We start from the raw sequence: 17,793 nt of genomic DNA, 5'->3' as shown, positions 1-17,793 counted from the left end.
TTTTTTGTGTGATAAACTGACAATTTGAAGATGTTTTATCAATATATTCTAGTTGCTTGTTGACATATAATTACTGTTCTTGTATATGTTATGCATATTTCTGTACCTGTCCACCCTTGGAGTTGCCTGAGAACAGGATCATGGTGATTGTATCTGATTTGACTGCATCTGGCACAGACTTAACTGATTTAAGTACATTCATGAACATAATATCAACCAGACACTTGTATTTTGTGTATAACATTGTAAATATTGTGGGCACTTTAAACATTCACACCCTCCATCACCGTGACTGCATTCTGTACTGTCATACGTTACAGCAACTCACCAAAGTTTATTCAACAAGACTCTACAAATTTATGACTTCCACCACCTTGATGGGCAAAGCAGCAGATGCATGGAAACACTATAATCTCCAAATTCTCCTCTATTGTCCACATCATTGGAACTTGGATGTATATCACTGTTCCCTCATGGTTGCTAGGTCAAGGTCCTTAAAACGTGAGGGAATACCTTCACCACACAGACTGCAATGGTTTAAGAAGGAGGCTCACACCTTCTTTAGAGCAACTGGGGATCAGTAATAAACGTTGGCCCCACTAATGACACGCTTATAAATAATGTGAATAAATTAAAAATTCTTTACATCATTAAACATAATTACTGTACGATTGCAGTTGAATTATTTTGTCAAAATGGTGAAAGGGACAAGTACCATCATAGGAGTCCTGAATCTTAATTTATTTTGTGCAGGATCTAGGCTTTGCAGCTTCCTTAGACAAAAAAGATCGCTCTGCTAGCCACCTGGATCACAGAGAAGAAATCAGACGGTAAGTTCTTCCACATATGAAGTTGACCGTCACGTTATTTGAAATGATTATATAAAATGTTGAAACTGATTTGGAAGGACTAAAAAGTAACAAAAAATGCAATAGATTTTGAGACATGATGCTAACATCTGAGATTTTGAATGCAGACTTGCCACCTTTTGTTTTTGTTTACTTTGTTATAAATTGCATTGCATCATGGTGCACAGCATCATAATTAGGCTCAAAGTAATGTCAAATTTTTATTTTATTGGATGATTCGGGGAATCCTATAGCTTCTAAATGTTGTACCTATTGGATCTGCTCTGCTGCCATACCATTTCATACAACAATAAAGGTTTGCAAAACAAAAGGAAGGCATTCAGCTCATTTTATTTGTGCCAGCTTTTTGCCAGAGCAATCTGAAACTAATCCCACTGCCTCCAGTTATTTCCATTGCCCTATATATTTCTTTGCTTCAAATATTTTTCTATGATGTGGAGATGCCGGCATTGGACTGGGGCAAGCACAGTAAGAAGTCTAACAGCAACAGGTTGAAGTCCAACAGGTTTGTTTCAAATCACTAGCTTTTGGAGCACTGCTCCTTCCTGAGATAAATGAGGCAGTAGAGATCTCCTGAGTACATGGGATGAGAGCAAGTAGGGTGCTCTGAGGGTCTTGATCCAAGGTCTTGATCAGTCTGTTGAGTTGGGGAGTGTGTCCCTTGTTCGGATCTGCTGGTAACTGTCTGTAGTGTTCCTGGTTGTTGAGTTGTCGGTACACTTCTTTGCAGTAGTCCGTTCTGTTCAGTATGACGGTGGCCCCTCCTTTGTCTGCTGGTTTGATGACGATGTTGCGGTTGGCCTTGAGAGCGCGGATAGCGTTGCGTTGTGCTTGGGTGACGTTCGGGCTTTCTTGTGAATGCGACTGATGAATCTGGCATTGATGTGCGGCCTTCCGGATGGGTCCAATTCGACTCTTTCCTGTTCGGTTGCCACACCACAGATCTCTCGGCCTGCTATTCCGGTTCATTGGTTGTCTCATTGGGTTTGCTGTTGGCCCCATATGGTCTGTGGAAGAACACCCGGAGTCTCATTCGCCTGATAATTCCTCCGTGCCTAGGAAGGAGCAGTTCTCCGAAAGCTAGTGATTTGAAACAAACCTGTTGGACTTTAATCTGGTGTTGTAAGACTTCTTACAATATTTTTCTAGTTCTCCTTTGAAAAATACAATGGGCCCTCATTCAATTACTCAAGAGTGGCAAAGCATTCCATCCTCTGGCAACTCACAGTGTAAAGACATTTCCTCTAACTTGTGCTCGCTCACCCATTGCTGGTGTCATTCATTCTTGGTGGTGACCTAAAATTGATTTTCTTTTTGTTGTTGATTTCCAAAAGAACGAAAATAGTCTTTCTCCATTCAATCTGTGAAAACTTATTATAATTTTAAAAATCTTTACTAAACCTTCTCAGAGCTCTGTGCTTTGAGAGCCGTAGAAAAGTTTTGGTGCAGAAAGAGGCGATTCAATCCATTGTGACTGCGCTGGCCAGAAAAGAGTAAAAAGAAACTAGCTACTCATTTTGTTCCCATTTTCCAGCATCTGGTCTGGAGCCTTGCAGGTGACAGCACCTCGTATGCAGATCCAGGTACCTTTTAAATGAATTGAGCATTTCATCCTCAACCACCATCAGTGAGTTCTACATGCCTTTGAGTGAAAACGTTTTTAAGATTTCCACTCTAAACCTTCATCTTAAATCTGCACCCCTTGGTAATTGACCCTTCAGCTGGGGAAAACAAGTCTTTTCTGTCTATCCTGTCTAGGCCGCTCATAATTTTGTACACCTCAAACAGGTCACACCATAGCCTCCTGTGTTCTAAGGTAAACAACCCAAATCTCTCCAGTCTCTCTTCGTAGCTGCAATCTGCAAGCCCTGGCAACATTCCTGTAAATCTCCCCTGTGCATTCTCCAGAGCAATTATGTGGTGTAATTACAAAACCATACACAAAACTTCAGTTGTGACTTAACCAGCATTTTATACAGTTCCATCATTGTATCCCTACTTTCGTATTCAGTACCTAGCCCAATAAAAGAAAGTATTCCATGTGCTTTCTTGACCGTCCTATCTACCTGTCCGGCCACCTTCAAGGGTCTGTGGACATGCACTCCCAAGGTCTCTCAATTCCTCAACCCCTTTAAATCTCTTCCTGTTTATTGTGTTTTCCCTTGCTTTGTTTGCCCTACCGAAGTGTATTCCCTCACATTTTATCTAGATTTAATTCCATTTGCCACTCCACTAAATCATTGCTATGATTCTGGAGTCGATAGCTATGTTCTTCACAATCAACTGCATGGCCAATTTTTGTATCATTCCAAATTTCCCAATCGTGCCACTCACACTTAAGTCTAAGTTATTAATATGAACAGCAAAGGCCTCGACATCGAGTCCCATGAAACACCAGTGGAAATTGTTTTTTATTCGCAAAAATATCCATCGAGCGTATTACACTTGTTTCCTGTCACTGAGCCAATTTTGGATCCAGCATGTCACCTTCCCCTGTGTCCCATGAGATCTCACTTTTCTGACCAGTCTGCCATGTGGGAACTTGTCAGATGCCTTGCTGAAAGCCATGTAGACCTACCCATTGCTCTACCCTCATCAAACCCGCTTGTTACTCCCTCAAAATGTTCTATTCATTTAATAAGATATGATCTTCCCCAACAAAGCCATGCTGACTATCCCTGATCAGTCTATGCCTTTCTAAGTGTCTGTTCATCCTGTCTCTCCGAATTGTTTCCAATAATTTTCCCACCACTGATATCAGACAGACTATAGTTTTCTGACCTATCGCTGGCACCGTTTTTAAATAATGGTGCAACATTCACAAATCTCCTATCTTCTGGCACCTCACCCGTATCAAGTGAGAATTGGAAAATGATCCTTAGGATGTCCGCTATTTCCTCCCTGGATTAATTCAGCAGCTTGGGGTACAGTCCATCTGCCCCTGATGGTTTATCCACCTCTAAAGTTGCTAGTTTCTCCAGTACTACTTCTCGCACTATGCTTATTGTGTCGAATATTTCACATTCCTCTTTAACTGGAATGCCTGAACCATCCTTCTTAGTTAAGACACAGACAAAGTGCTCGTGGCAAACCCTGCCCATATCTTCTGAATAAGCCCACAAGTTACAATGTACATCTCTGATAGGCTCTGCCTTTTCCTTAATTATTCTGTTGATCTTAATTTATTGGTAAAACATCTTTGGATTTTCTTTGATTTTACCTGTCAATATTTTTTCGTATCCTCTCTTTGCTTTCCTAATTTCCATTATTACTTTCTCCTTGAACTTCCTATACTTCTCTCGGCTTTCTACAATATTAAAAGGTAAAGACGCTATAGTCCCAGATGACCAAAGGCTGCTTTCCCCTTTAAGGGGGAGAGCTGACTGGTGGTGATTTAACCTGAGGATCACCACACCTCAGCGAGGGGCAAGGTTGAGAAGGTGGGCCTTCATGAATAACCTCAGTATTGAGTCCTTTGAAACTGACATAAGAATTATTTTTCTGCTTTATCTTGGCTTGCATGCTTCTGGAGTCCAAGGGGGCTCTAGATTTAACAGTTTCACCCTTTTTTCTTTGTGGGGACATGTCTAGACTGCCTGTAGAATTTTGCCTTTGAATGCCTCCCACTGCTTCAACGTAGCTTTTCGTTCTAATGACTCTATCCAATCCACTCTCGCCAGCTCATCTCTCACTGTAAAATTTATCTGCCCTAATTTAAAGCTTTTATTCCTGCTCCAGCTTTGTCCTTTTCCATAATGATGCTACATCTAACTGTTGCATTGCGACTGTCTCCAAAATGGTATGCCACTGCTTCTTCATCCACTTGCCCAACTTAATTTCCTACGACTAAATCTAGAATTGCACTCCGTCACGTTGGGCTTGTTACGTGCTGGCTAAAAATATTCTCTTGAATGCAGTTCAGGAACTTTGCGCCCTCTGTGCACGTCGCAATGTTCATATCCTAATTGATATGGTGGTTTAAGTCCCCAACGATTACTGCTCTATTAACTGTCTATATATTTGCTCTTTAACTCCCTTCCACTATTTCCACTATTTGGTGGTTCTAAAGAACAGTCTGAGCAGCGTGGCTGCCCCTTTTTTATTTCTGAGCTTGACCCATAAGGCCTCATTTGATACTTTATTTAATATATCATCCTTGCTCCCAGTTGTAATTGATTTTTTAATGCGACCTCCCACCATTTTTATCCTGCCTGAAAACTCTATACCCAGGGATGTTGAGCTGACATTTATGCCCCCACACACACGCACACACGCACACACGCACACACGCACACACACACACACACACACACACACACACACCAGTACCAGCAAATCTCCCTGTCCCAGTCCTATTCAGGTGTAGACTGTCTGCTTGCAGACGTCCTTGCTTCCCCAGAATCTGTCCCAATGACTCCGAAGTCTGATGCCTTCCCTTCTACACTCGCTTTCCAGTCACTTGTTTAATCACTCAGTTCTCCTGTTGCTACACTCACTTGCACATGGGACTAGGAGTAATCCTGAGATTACTGCTTTTAGTGGTCCTGTTTTTCAATCTCCTTCCTAGCTCCCTTAAGTCTGCTTTCAAGACCTCATCCCTTTTCCTACCCAGTCATTGGTACCAACATGGACCACGGTCTCTGGATGATCACAGTACCACAGAAGAATGTCCTGCAGCTGCTCCATGACATCCTTGACCCTGGCATCAGGTAGGCTACATACCTTTCTGGAGTCACGCCTGTGGTCATGAAACCATTGTCCCCTAACTAAGAAATCTCCTATCCGAAGAACATAAAAACAAGTAGCAGGAATAGGCAATCCAGCTCCTCGAGCCTACTCCACCATTCAATGCTATCAATGCCGATCTCATCTTGGCCTCATCTCAACGGCCATAAACATCCTCCACCTTTTGCAAACCCCTCTGTTAATCAAGAACCTATCTATTTGATGAGAGGCATGGACAGAGTGGATAGCCAGAGACTTTTCCCCAGCGTGGAAATGGCTGTCACAATCGTCGGCACAACATCGTGGGCTGAAGGGTCTGTACTGTTCTATGTTCTATGTATCTCTGTACTGTAGTACACGTCTGATCAATTAATGTGGTTTGATTTAACTGGCATGAAGACTTGACTGCCTTTTAATATAATACGAAGTCTTACAACACCAGGTTAAAGTTCAACAGGTTTGTTTCGAATCACTAGCTTTCGGAGCACTGCTCCTTCCTCAGGTGAATCTGGAGCAGTGCTCCGAAAGCTAGTGATCAAAACAAACCTGTTGGACTTTAATCTGGTGTTGTAAGACTTCCTGCTGTGCTCACCTCAGTCCCATGCCAGCATCTCCACATCATGGCTTTTAATATAATGGTTGTGGGCACTTGTTTGTACAGAAAAATTGGGAACAGAATATGAACAAAAACCTTATTTTTAATGTGTTGGGTGGGTGGTATGGAGAGAGGCATGGTTTTCTACTGAAAATTATTAAAATTGAATGTTACATTACATTTTATGTGACAAATTTTACACATTGCAACAAGAAAGGATATCACTAACCGGGGGCATAAATGTAAGGTAACGGGGGAGGTGATTTTGAGGAAAAATGTTTTCATGCAGAGCGTGGTGCGAATTTGGAACTCACTGACTGAAAAGGTGGTGGAGGCAGGAACCAAAGCAACATCTAAGAAGCATTTCGAAGGGGTGTGGCCAGTGGTTAGCACTGCTACCTCAGCGCCGAGGACCTGGGTTCGATCTTGGCCCTGGGTCACTGTCCATGTGGAGTTTTCTCTCCTCGTCTGCGTGGGTTTTATCCCCACAACCTAAATATGTGCAAGATAGGTGGATTGGCCACACTAAATTTGCCCCTTAATTGGGGGAAATAAAAGAATTGGGCACTTTGAAGTTTGAGAAAAAAGGAGACATTTAAGCACCATAATGACAAGCCTAAAGACCAGGTGTGGGAAAATGGGATTAGAATAGATCGGTGCTTGATGACTGGCATGGACACAATGGGCCGAACGGCCTCTTGCTGTGCTGTAATACTCTATGACTATCCGTGCTGGAATATCTTTCCATTATGGGCACTGAATCCCACAACAGATGTGCGCAGCATAAAACTTGCATTTTACATTGTTCCTGCTAAAGGGTAATGGTTCCTTTATACAGACCAGCATCCTTCAGACTTTCCAGATTGAAAATCAGTGGAGTGTACGATGATCACTGGATTGAAATCAATCAAACACACTTCAAACTTTTTTGTGCATGGCTTTGCCGCAAAGTTGAAAGGACAGTGTGATCCAATTCAGGGCTACTGAGTATTATTTTGAAGACTGCATATATTTTGACCTGTTAAGTTCTGGTAATAATTAAAAAGCTTTTATTGTGACTTGTTTCTCTCAGGTGGAGGAGATCCTTCTTGATCAGTCTTTTTTTTTGCATTCCTGTGATGATCATGATGATTTACATGATAGTTGCAGACCATGCATTCTACAAGAGTCATCAGAATGGCTCAACTACAATTGAGTTTGAAAAGCACCATGCCTCCATGTTTCTGGAGCGACAGCTCCTTCCTGGGTTATCCATTATGAACATGCTATCCTTCATACTCTGTGTTCCAGTTCAGGTATGTATTGCCATCTAATATGGGTGCATTGTTCCTAATTTTTAATCTGTATCTGGATATTTGAACATATAAAATGGTCGTAAACTTGAAATACTGTGAAATTGTGTTTCCACCATTAACAGTTAGCCAATTAGCGGGGATACGTTGGCATAGTGTTATTGTCACTGGACGAGTAATCTAGAGACCCAGATCAATGTTCTAGGGGACTGAGGTTCAAATCCTGCCACTGCAAATGGTGAAATTTGAAATCAATAATAATCTGGAATTAAAAGTCTAATGATGACTATGAAACTATTTTCGATAGTTGGAAAAAGACCCATCTGGTTCACTAATTTACTTTAGGGAAGGAAATCTGCCATCCATTCCTGGTCTGGCCTACATGTGACTCCAGACCCACAGCAATGTGGTTGACTCTAAATTGCCCCCCTCAAAGGCAATTGGGGATGGGCAATAAATGCTGCTTAACTTGCCACTGAGCCATCAAGAAGCATTACAAGAGATTTTTTTAAAATTTGAAAAATCATAGTAAGAAGAGAGGATATGTTTCCTTTCAACATTCCTATTTTAAAAGTGATCTGCTTGTGCAACTGCAGCTGTGCATTTCCACCCGCTAGCGACAAATATTGGACGAGGCAGTAGGAATTCCTTAAGACAACCTTGGGTTTGGGTTGGACTGGTGCGGTGTCAGTTATAACTAACGTTAACATTCTTTCCTCTGAGTCAGAAGGTTGTGGTTTCAAGTTCTATTCCAGGAAGTGTTGCACTGAAAAAAAGGGAAGTTTATGACAGATACCGAGGTCTCAATGCTACAGAAAACACAGAGAAATATGTCAAGTGTGGGGGTGAAACGAAAAAGGAAATTAGAAAAGCTAAGAGAGGACATGAATATATTGGCAAGTAAAATCAAGGAAAAGCCTAGATTTTTTTTTTTTAATTGCAAAAGAGCAAATGGATAGCAAATCAAAGAAGGGCCTATTGGAGTCCGTTCGAGTAACCTGTGTGTGGAGGGCGAGAACATTGGTTTGGTTCTTAATGAGTACTTGACAAAAGAGAGGGATGTGCAGACATTTAAATTGGGGGGAGGAGTGTGAAATATTGGATGAATATAACAGAGTGATGTGGGGGTATTAAAAGGGTTTACTTCTTTGAAAGTGGATAAAGCCCAAGGCCTGGATGAAATGTATCTTAGGCTGGAAGCAAGAGAAGAAACAACTGAGGCTCTGACCATCATTCTTCAATCATTTTTGGCCAAAGGCTTAGTGCTGTCATTGTACTATTAAAAAGAAACTATTTGAAAAACTTCTGAGCGACATGATAAACCTTCACTTAGAAAGACACCAATAGGGCAGCAGTGGTTAGTGCTGCTGCCTCACGGCGCCGAGGTCCCAGGTTCGATCCTGACTCTGGGTCACTGTCCGTGTGGAGTTTGCACATTCTCCCCGTGTTTGCGTGGATTTTGCCCCCATAACCCAAAACATGTGCATAGGTTAATTGGCCACGCTAGAAATTGTCCCTTAATTGGAAAAAATGAATTGGATAATCTAAATTTTAAAAAAACAAGAAAGACACCGATTAATCAAAAGCAGCACAAATCTATTAAGGTAAGATCATGTCTGACTGGCATTGACTTTTTCTGAGGAGATAATGAGGAAAGTCAATTTGTGTGTTGATTATAGTCTATATGGATTTTGGTAATGCTTTTGATAAGGTGCCAGATGGCAGTCTGGACATGAAAGTTAAAAGTCTATAGGATCCAAGGCAAAGTGGCATGTTGGAACACAAAATTGGCTTTGTAGCAGAAAGCTGAGGGTAATGGTCTTTGGGTGTTTTTGTGATTGGAAATCGGGTTCTTCAGGGCTCATTTGTGTGACTGCAGGAAGTTATCAATGGTGTCATCAATAAAACCGAATGCTGACAAATGGAGTTAAATCCAGAGAAATTAGGTAATTTATTTGGGGAAGGTTAACAAGGCAAGGGAATAGACAATTAGTGATAAGATACTGAGAAGCGAAGAGGAACAGAGGGATCTTGGACCACAGATCCCGAGAGGCTGGCCAGTCGATGAGGTGATCAACAAAGCGTATGGGATACTTACCTTTATGAACTGGGGCATGAAATATAAGAGCTAGGAGATTAGGTTGGAAAATACTGGCACTATGCAGCTGGCGTAACGTATGTAGTTCTGATCCCGCGCTATAGGAAACATATGAATGTACTAGAGAAGGTACAGTAAAGATTTATGAGGATTATGCCTGGACATCCAACTATAAGGAAAGATTGGATAGGCTAACTTTGGCATCTTCGAATCGAAGGAGACCGGGGTTGGAGTGTATAAAATTATGAGGGGTTTAGATAGTGATTAAGAAGCCCCGATTCCCCTTCGTTGTGGGCTCCATAACCAAGTGACACATAGATTTAGGGGAAGAGATAGGAGGTTTAGATGGAATGTGACAGGAATTTAGGTTGAAAGAAGGTTGGTAGAGGCAGAAACTATCATAACATTTATGAAGTACTTGGATATGCACTTGATGCGCTGTAACTCAACAAGGCTCCACACCAATGGTTGTAAAGTGGGATTAGCTTGGACAGCTTCTTGTTGACCAGAACAGACACGATAAATTGAATGGCCTCCTTGCATGTTGCAAATTCCCCTGACTCTTCTTCGGAGGTCCCATCTTTTAGATGTGATGTTAAACCAAGGCCTCGTCTGTCTTCCACAAAGGACATAAGGTACTATGATACTATTTTGATAAACTGTGCTGCTGGCCTGCCTTGATCTCCTTTCAAAGCCAGCGATCAAGGCAGGCCAGCAGCATGGTTCAATTCCCGTACCAGCCTCCCTGAATAGGCGCCGGAATGTGGCGACTAGGGGCTTTTCACAGTAACTTCATTTGAAGCCTACTTGTGACAATAAGCGATTTTCATTTTTTCAACTTGTGTGTCTTTGTACATACATCTATCACAGAAAGTTAACGTGCAGGTATAACAAGCAATTAGGTCGGCAAATTGTGTGTTAGCATTTGTTACAAAAGGATTGAGTATGAGTAATGGAGTAAAGTGAAGTCTTACTTCACTTACATAGGGCATTGATGAGGTGACACCTGGATCACTGTGTCAGTGTTGGTCTCCTTACCTATAGAAGGATATACTTGCCTTAGAGGAAATGCAACTAAAGTTAGACCTGTTCCTCGGTTGATGGGATTGCCCTGAGGAGAGATCAAATAGACTAGGCTTGTATTCTCTCGAGTTTTGAAGAATGAGAGACTTGACCAGGTAGTTTTTTCGAGCTGGGGAATCTACAACTTGGGGTGACTGTCTCAGAATAAGGGTCAGTCATTTAGGACGAAGATGAGAAATTTCTTAACTCAAGGGGTTGTGTTTCTTTGAATTTTCTACCATAAGGGCCATGGATGATCAGTCATTGGCTAGATTTTTGTGTACTAAGGGAACTAAGGGGTAGAGCAGGGAATGGTGGAGTTCAGGTAGAAGATAAGCAATGATCTTGTTGAATGTTGAATTACCTACTGCTCCTATTTCTTATGCTCTTATTACAGCAGTGTCTACATTTCAAAAACCCTTAATTGACTAATGCACTTTCGGACATTGTAAAAGGCACTGTATCAATGCAACATTTCTTTGTCCTTTGTTCCTAAATGGGAAGAGGCAAAGCTAGGTGATTACTGAGAATTTTACATATTTTATTGCTGTGCAGCCTCAAACCTTCTGGATATAGGTTTTTAAAACTAGTGTTTTTTTTCAGTTTGTAGGTGGATGGTACTTCTACATTCAAGCATACAAGGCACTCAAACACAAAACTGCCAACATGGATGTGCTGATAGTTCTAGCTACAACTATTGCTTTCTTGTATTCCTGTGTCATTCTGGCCATTGCCATGATGGAAAAGGCCAAAGTGAACCCTATAACTTTCTTCGATACACCTCCGATGTTGTTTGTCTTCATTGGCTTAGGACGGTGGCTTGAGCACATAGCTAAGGTGAGAAAAGAAAATCCCAACTTTAGTAGCATTGTGATTTAATTTATTTTTCTATTACGTGCCAATCTTCTTCCCTTCCTTTCTCTCCTGAAGGTAGCTTGGGCATATATACAATATAGCTCAATGCCAGGATCTCATCTAATTGACCAATCTTGCAAAGTGAACTTTGGCAAAGACTATAGACAAGCTCTTTGAATGGGATGATGTTGTGGCTTGGCCTGAAGCTGTCTTCACCCAAAACTCACATGCACACCTTAGGTCTGCTTAATAACTTGGGTTGAGCCTGATCAATGTTTATTTTATCTTCTGGATACTGAAACAAATTGCAGTGCTCTTGACAGTACCATGCTAAGTTCAGATATGGGATGAAAAGTGGGACTTTTTGGTCTGTGCTGTTCACCAATTCCTTTGGCCATCAAGTACTTTAGCGGCTTCGCAGTCAGTAGAACCTTGGTTCACCTGCTTCCCAACAGGTGTCTCGGGTTGATCTGCAAATGATCCTGGGCAGGTTTATGGAAATCATTTGGCTGTGCTTGGCAGCCTAAAGTTGAAAGAGCAGCAGCACCACCACTCTGTCACCGACTCAAAATTATTTTGTTTTTAATGTATGTTCCCTTCTCGCTGTTGAAATCTAGCAAACTAGCCAATGAAAGCAAGTGTAATGAATTTAAAAATGAATTCTGGTACAATTTTGAGCCTTAGTTAGGTAACATGTACACATTTAGTAAATGTCTCCTGCAATTTGCTCATGGGTTCTGTGGCGGGGGATTAGAAGTGGTGCACATAGCTGTTTTAAGCCAGGGCTTTGGCTGGTCTGAATATTCAGGGTCTTTATAATGCAGATAAAGAATGCTCATGCCGCCTTGATGGAAGTCCAGCGAGTGAATTATCTTCTATTTTGATCTTTTGAATACATGTGCTGTAAAAACAAAAATGAGAAATGTATTTGACAATAATTGCAGGCTTCAGTTACATTAAATTATTTTTCCATTGCATAATTATGAATATGCAAATTAAATGGCCAAGCAATTTAACTTTAGATATTTGGCTAATACACAAGTTCTTTTTAACAGTTAAACTTCTGAAGATTGATGGAAATTTATTGATAGTCTTTTGAAGCTCATGTGTTGTTCAGCAGCCGACTCACAGTAATAGGGCAATTTCAATTAGATCAGGATTTCTTTAAATAAAATAAATAATCTTTTTAGTGTCACAAATAGGCTTACATTAACACTGCAATTAAGTTACTGTGAAAAGCCCCTAGTCGCCACATTCCGGCGCCTGTTCGGGTACACAGAGGGAGAATTCTCAGTAGGTATGGGAATTGAACCCATGCTGCTTGCCTTGTTCTGCATCAAAAACCAGCTGTCCAGCCCATTGAGCTAAACCAGCCCCATTGCTTTCATTGTGTGAAATTAGCCCGGTTTTGGCTATGCCGATGCTCTGCATTGCAACTTTTCTAAATATGTACTTTTAAAAGTTAATTTTAAGAATATTGTTGTTGCAGAGCAAGACGTCAGAAGCACTTGCAAAGCTGATGTCACTGCAGGCGACTGAGGCAACCATAGTGAAGATAAATGAAGAGCATTCCATTTTAAGGTGTGTTCTTTTGTTCAGAACCCTGCTGATGTTAAATGTGAGGGTATCCCAAAACCCAGAAGGATAACTTGGAACACCAGTTTTTAGTAGTGTATGTTTTCAATTTGGTACATTGTGAGAAAAGATTTGCAAATCAGGGAGCAATAGTCCAGTCATTGTGTGATCAATTAATAAACAATCTTTAACTCAAAAGAAGAAATAAAGTGACAAGAAGGACTATAGTACATTACAACATTTAATTACACTGATGGCCATACACACCCAGTATTACATGAAGTTACACCTTGATTCACAACTACCTATGTTTCTCTGAGACATTCTCTGATCTCCCAAACAACATCCAATATTATATTACTCTAAGCTAAATCTGGTAGATAATTTCCACGCACAGGTTATTTGGCCATGTTTGGGAAAACTGTCTTCAGTTTCAGCTAAGGTGTAATCATCTTGGTTTGAATTTTGGATCGTAAGCGGCTGCCTGTTTTGCAATAACTTGTGGTTGGGAGAATGTTTCTGCAGCTGGATGTGCCTAGCTGTTGTACTATGGATATATCATTTTTTTCCCTTGACGTTATCCACCCTGTGGATCCGGCTTTTAGCACATATGTGCCAATTTACTTGCCTCTCCACTTTGAAGCTACCTCTTTTATACCTCATTGTTTTCCCCTTGTCGTATAGGTAAACACTTGCTTTTCTCACTGATATGCTCATTCGCAGATCAAAATCTCTTCAGACAGCTGGACTGATCAATTTCCTTTTTTATTTTGTGATCCCAATTTCATTTTCAAATCTTAATTTCCCCCATTCTTAACACTTTTCAAAAAAAATGTTTAACATGCATAATAATCACGAAGTGATCAATTTATCTTGGTCCCTGACTATTATTTTGCAATACAAATTGTCTTTCTTTGTAGAACAAAAGTAATTAATGGATTTGCATTGTTTGGATAAATTGTGAATGATTATTACCATTTTCTGTTTCTCATAATGGCTCCTTAGTGAAGAACAAATCGACGTCGAGTTGGTACAACGTGGAGATATTGTAAAGGTGGTCCCAGGTGGAAAATTCCCTGTAGATGGCAGAGTTATTGAAGGTCATTCAATGGCTGATGAATCTCTGATTACCGGTAAGGGCGGAATAACATTCCATATTAGCAGTTCAAAGAGGAGCATTGTAGAGTGTTCAGGGAGTACAGATTGGAAATGCACTCAAAACGTTTTTTGCACTCTTGTTTTAGTTTGTAAGGTACCGAGGACGTCCCAGGCAACTCCCAAGCATTTTTCAGAAATTACTTTACAGATTGTTCTCCATGCTGCATTAGGGATAAGCAATCTGGAGTTTGCAATTCTCCCCGTGTCTGTGTGGGTTTCACCCCCACAACCCAAAGATGTGCGGGGCAGGTGGATTGGCCACGCTAAATTGCCCCTTAATTGGAAAAAAAATAATTGGCTCCTCTAAATTTTTTTAAAAAGGGATAAACAATGTAAAAGGAACATTGTCACTACAAACTTAAAAAATATTGACTGGAGTTTATACTATTCTGACTGCACATGAACATAGAACATAGAAAATACAGCACAGAACAGGCCCTATGATGCTGTGCTGAACTTTTGTCCTAGATGAAGAACAAATCAATCTACACCCCAGCATTCTACCGTAATCCATGTACCTATCCAACAGCCGCTTGAAGGTCCTTAATGTTTCCGACTCATCTACTTCCACAGGCAGTGCATTCCATGCCCCCACTACTCTCTGGGTAAAGAACCTACCTCTGACGTCCCCCCTATATCTTCCACCATTCACCTTAAATTTATGTCCCCTTGCAATGGTTTGTAGTATCTGACTGTCTATCTATTCCCCTGATCATTTTATAATCTCTGGGAATGACATTTTAATTTGAATTCTAGTTAGTTAGACATCTGTAAATTTGAGCAATCTCTAATTATTGTACCATGAAGTTATGGAACTTATTGAATTTCCCCCGGTTTACCCTGCAATATTACATGCTCAATGCTAGATATGCAATCAGGAGGAAGTTCTCCATAAGATTATGTGCTGTCCACGAGGGACAGAGGGGGGGGGAAACCGAAGGGAAAGCAATCTTGAACTCTTGTCGTATACCTTTTCACAGTTGACACAGAGAGAGCTTGTCGCCGGCCATCTGCCCTACCTCCTTATAGGCAAGAAGAGAATCATTAAAGGAAAATGGGGAGAATAAGTAGTTCCTCATTGCTTGTGATAACAGGTTCAAAACAAATGCTTGTATGTGTACACCCATTTTTTTCTAACCTGCTTGTGACGAAAGACAACAAATAGGAATTATGTATAGAAGGTTGCAGGCGGTTGGTCGAGATGGGACACGTGATCGGCGCATGCTTCGAGGGCCGAAGGGCCTGTCCCTGTGCTGTACTGTTCTTTGTTAACACCTCTCTGGTATATCCCCATTGAATTCCGATAAATGTAAACCCCACAACTGGGTTACTGACCTGGACTTCACTGAAAGATATGTAACTTGCTTGAAAATAAAAGCAAAATACCGTGGATGCTGGAAATCTGAAATAAAAACATCAAGTGCTGACAATACTCCAATCTGGCAGCATCGCAGGAGAAGTTTACTTACTGCGCGAGTCAAAAATGATGGCTCTGAAGAAGAATCATGTTGAACTTGAAATGTTACCTTTGTTTCTCTCTCCGCGGGTACTGCCAGATCTGCTGAGTTTTCCCCAGGACGTCCTGTTTTAATTCGTTATAATGTTCTCTGTTCTCCCCAGGTGCCATGTTACTATACACAAGTATTCCTAATGAAACCATGCTGGAGTTTGTTATTGTTACATGGAACAATTATTGCAGCTATTTGTAGTTACATAATTTCAGTCTCTTCCTTGTTGTGCATTGTTTGTAGGTGAAGCAATGCCAGTCACTAAAAAACGGGGGAGCAGTGTGATTGCAGGCTCCATTAATCAGCACGGAGCTTTATTGGTTGAAGCTACTCATGTTGGTTCTGAAACCACCCTCTCCCAGATTGTGAAGCTTGTAGAAGAAGCTCAAACCTCTAAGGTAAAGTCTTTGTGCTTATTTTTCCTGACTTTGGGGATTTATGGTGATTATTCCCGTTATAGGTGTTGTGTTATGTAATTTGGAATAACACAAGCTGCCACTTGATGCAGTTTTGAGTAAAAGATGCTCCAGACTTTGAAGTGAGTTCAGTGTATTTTATTGAACTATTAGCACAGTTCTCAATGAGTTCGACTCTCTGTTAATCTAAATGTAGTAACTCAGTCTAACTGAACCAGCCTTGCTCTAGCCACGTGCTGGGGTGTGATGCTGAGGATAGACCCTGTCTCACTCTGTAGATGTTGGTCTGTGAACAGAGGCGGGGTGTGACTGCCTCATCCCTTTTATAGTGAGATACCACCCCTTAGTGTCCTGATTGCTCATTGGTCGTTTCCTATTCTATGTGTTCATTAGCTGCATGTTTGCATATCATGACAATAGGGATTTTTATTGAAAGTAGATCTGAAAAGAGATCATGCTAAATAATGTCTGGAATCCCTTTTTATGTTTTGCTTTTCAAATTCTTTCACTAATTGGTAATCTATGCTTTCTGTTTATTTTAATTCCCGGCTGTTTACCTCCCTTCCGGGTTGAGGTCAGTAGGGGTGATTTGGGGGGGAAATATTGTTTACGTGTTTTGAAATAAGTTCTCTCTTCCTGTAATGGGAATAATATAATTCCTCTTAGCTACCTTCTGAAATAATAGTAAGAAGTCTTACAACATCAGATTAAAGTGCAACAGGTTTGCTTCAAACTCTAGCTTTCGGAGCACTGCTCCTTCCTCGGGTGAATTCATGCCAGGAGATAGTGGTTCTGTTTTTTCAAACTAATTTAAGCGATGTGGGCATCACTAGCATTTATTGTCCATGAGAAGAGAGTGGTGAGCTGTCGCCTCGAATTGCTGCACGGTGGCACAGTGGTTAGTATTGCTACCTCACGGCACTTAGGACCCCGCTTCAATCCCGGTCCCGGGTCACTGCCCATGTGGAGTTTGCACATTCTCCCCATGTCAGCCTGGCATCTATGTTGTGAAGAATAGGTGGATTGGCCATGCTAAATTGCCCATAAGAAAAATAATAGCTACAGTCCATACAGCATAGGTACACCCTGTGAGGGAGGGAGATTCCAGGATTTTGACCCAGTGATCGTGAAGGAACAGCGATATATTTCCCAGTCAGGCTGGTGAGAGGCTTGGCTGGAAACTTCCAGGTGGTGGTGGCCCAGTGTACCTGCTTCCCTTGTCCTTCTAGGGGATAATGGTTTGGGTTTGAAAGGAGTTGCCTCATGAGCCTTGGTGAGTTCCTGCAGTGCATCTTGCAAGTGATACACACTGCTGCTGCTGTACGTTGGTGGTGGAGGGTTTGAATGTTTGTGGAGGGTGTCAATCAAACGGGCTGCGTTGTCATGGATGGTGTCGAGATTCTTTAGTGCTGTTGGAGCTGCACCCATCCGGGCAAGAGGAGAATATTCCATCGCTCTCCTGACTTGTGCCTTGTAGATTGTGGCCAGACTTTGGGAAGTCAGGAGATGCGCTACTCATCGCAGGATTCCTAGCCTCTAACCTGCTGTTGTGGCCACAGTATTTATACGGTTCGTCCAATTCAACCAAATGTTGGGGTATTCAGCAATGTTAATGCCATTGATGTCAAGGGCGATGGATA

At 41.4% G+C, this 17,793-nt stretch overlaps 1 protein-coding gene across 4 annotated transcripts in view; it reads left to right on the top strand.

Annotated features, from left to right (window-relative positions):
* The window catches only part of atp7a (ATPase copper transporting alpha), a 144,011-nt gene that overhangs the window by 81,068 nt on the left and 45,150 nt on the right, over positions 1-17,793 (top strand). For all 4 annotated transcript variants that reach the window (XM_038774531.1, XM_038774532.1, XM_038774533.1 and 1 more), the window contains 6 exons: positions 754-830; positions 7,262-7,484; positions 11,245-11,478; positions 12,986-13,077; positions 14,077-14,204; positions 15,981-16,135. In XM_038774531.1, the coding sequence (XP_038630459.1) occupies positions 754-830; positions 7,262-7,484; positions 11,245-11,478; positions 12,986-13,077; positions 14,077-14,204; positions 15,981-16,135 (909 nt within the window). The remainder of the gene's footprint in view (positions 1-753; positions 831-7,261; positions 7,485-11,244; positions 11,479-12,985; positions 13,078-14,076; positions 14,205-15,980; positions 16,136-17,793) is intronic.

The sequence above is a fragment of the Scyliorhinus canicula genome, chromosome 17 (assembly GCF_902713615.1).
Source record: "Scyliorhinus canicula chromosome 17, sScyCan1.1, whole genome shotgun sequence".
NCBI lineage: Eukaryota > Metazoa > Chordata > Chondrichthyes > Carcharhiniformes > Scyliorhinidae > Scyliorhinus > Scyliorhinus canicula.
This window is presented reverse-complemented; position numbering and strand designations above follow the sequence as displayed.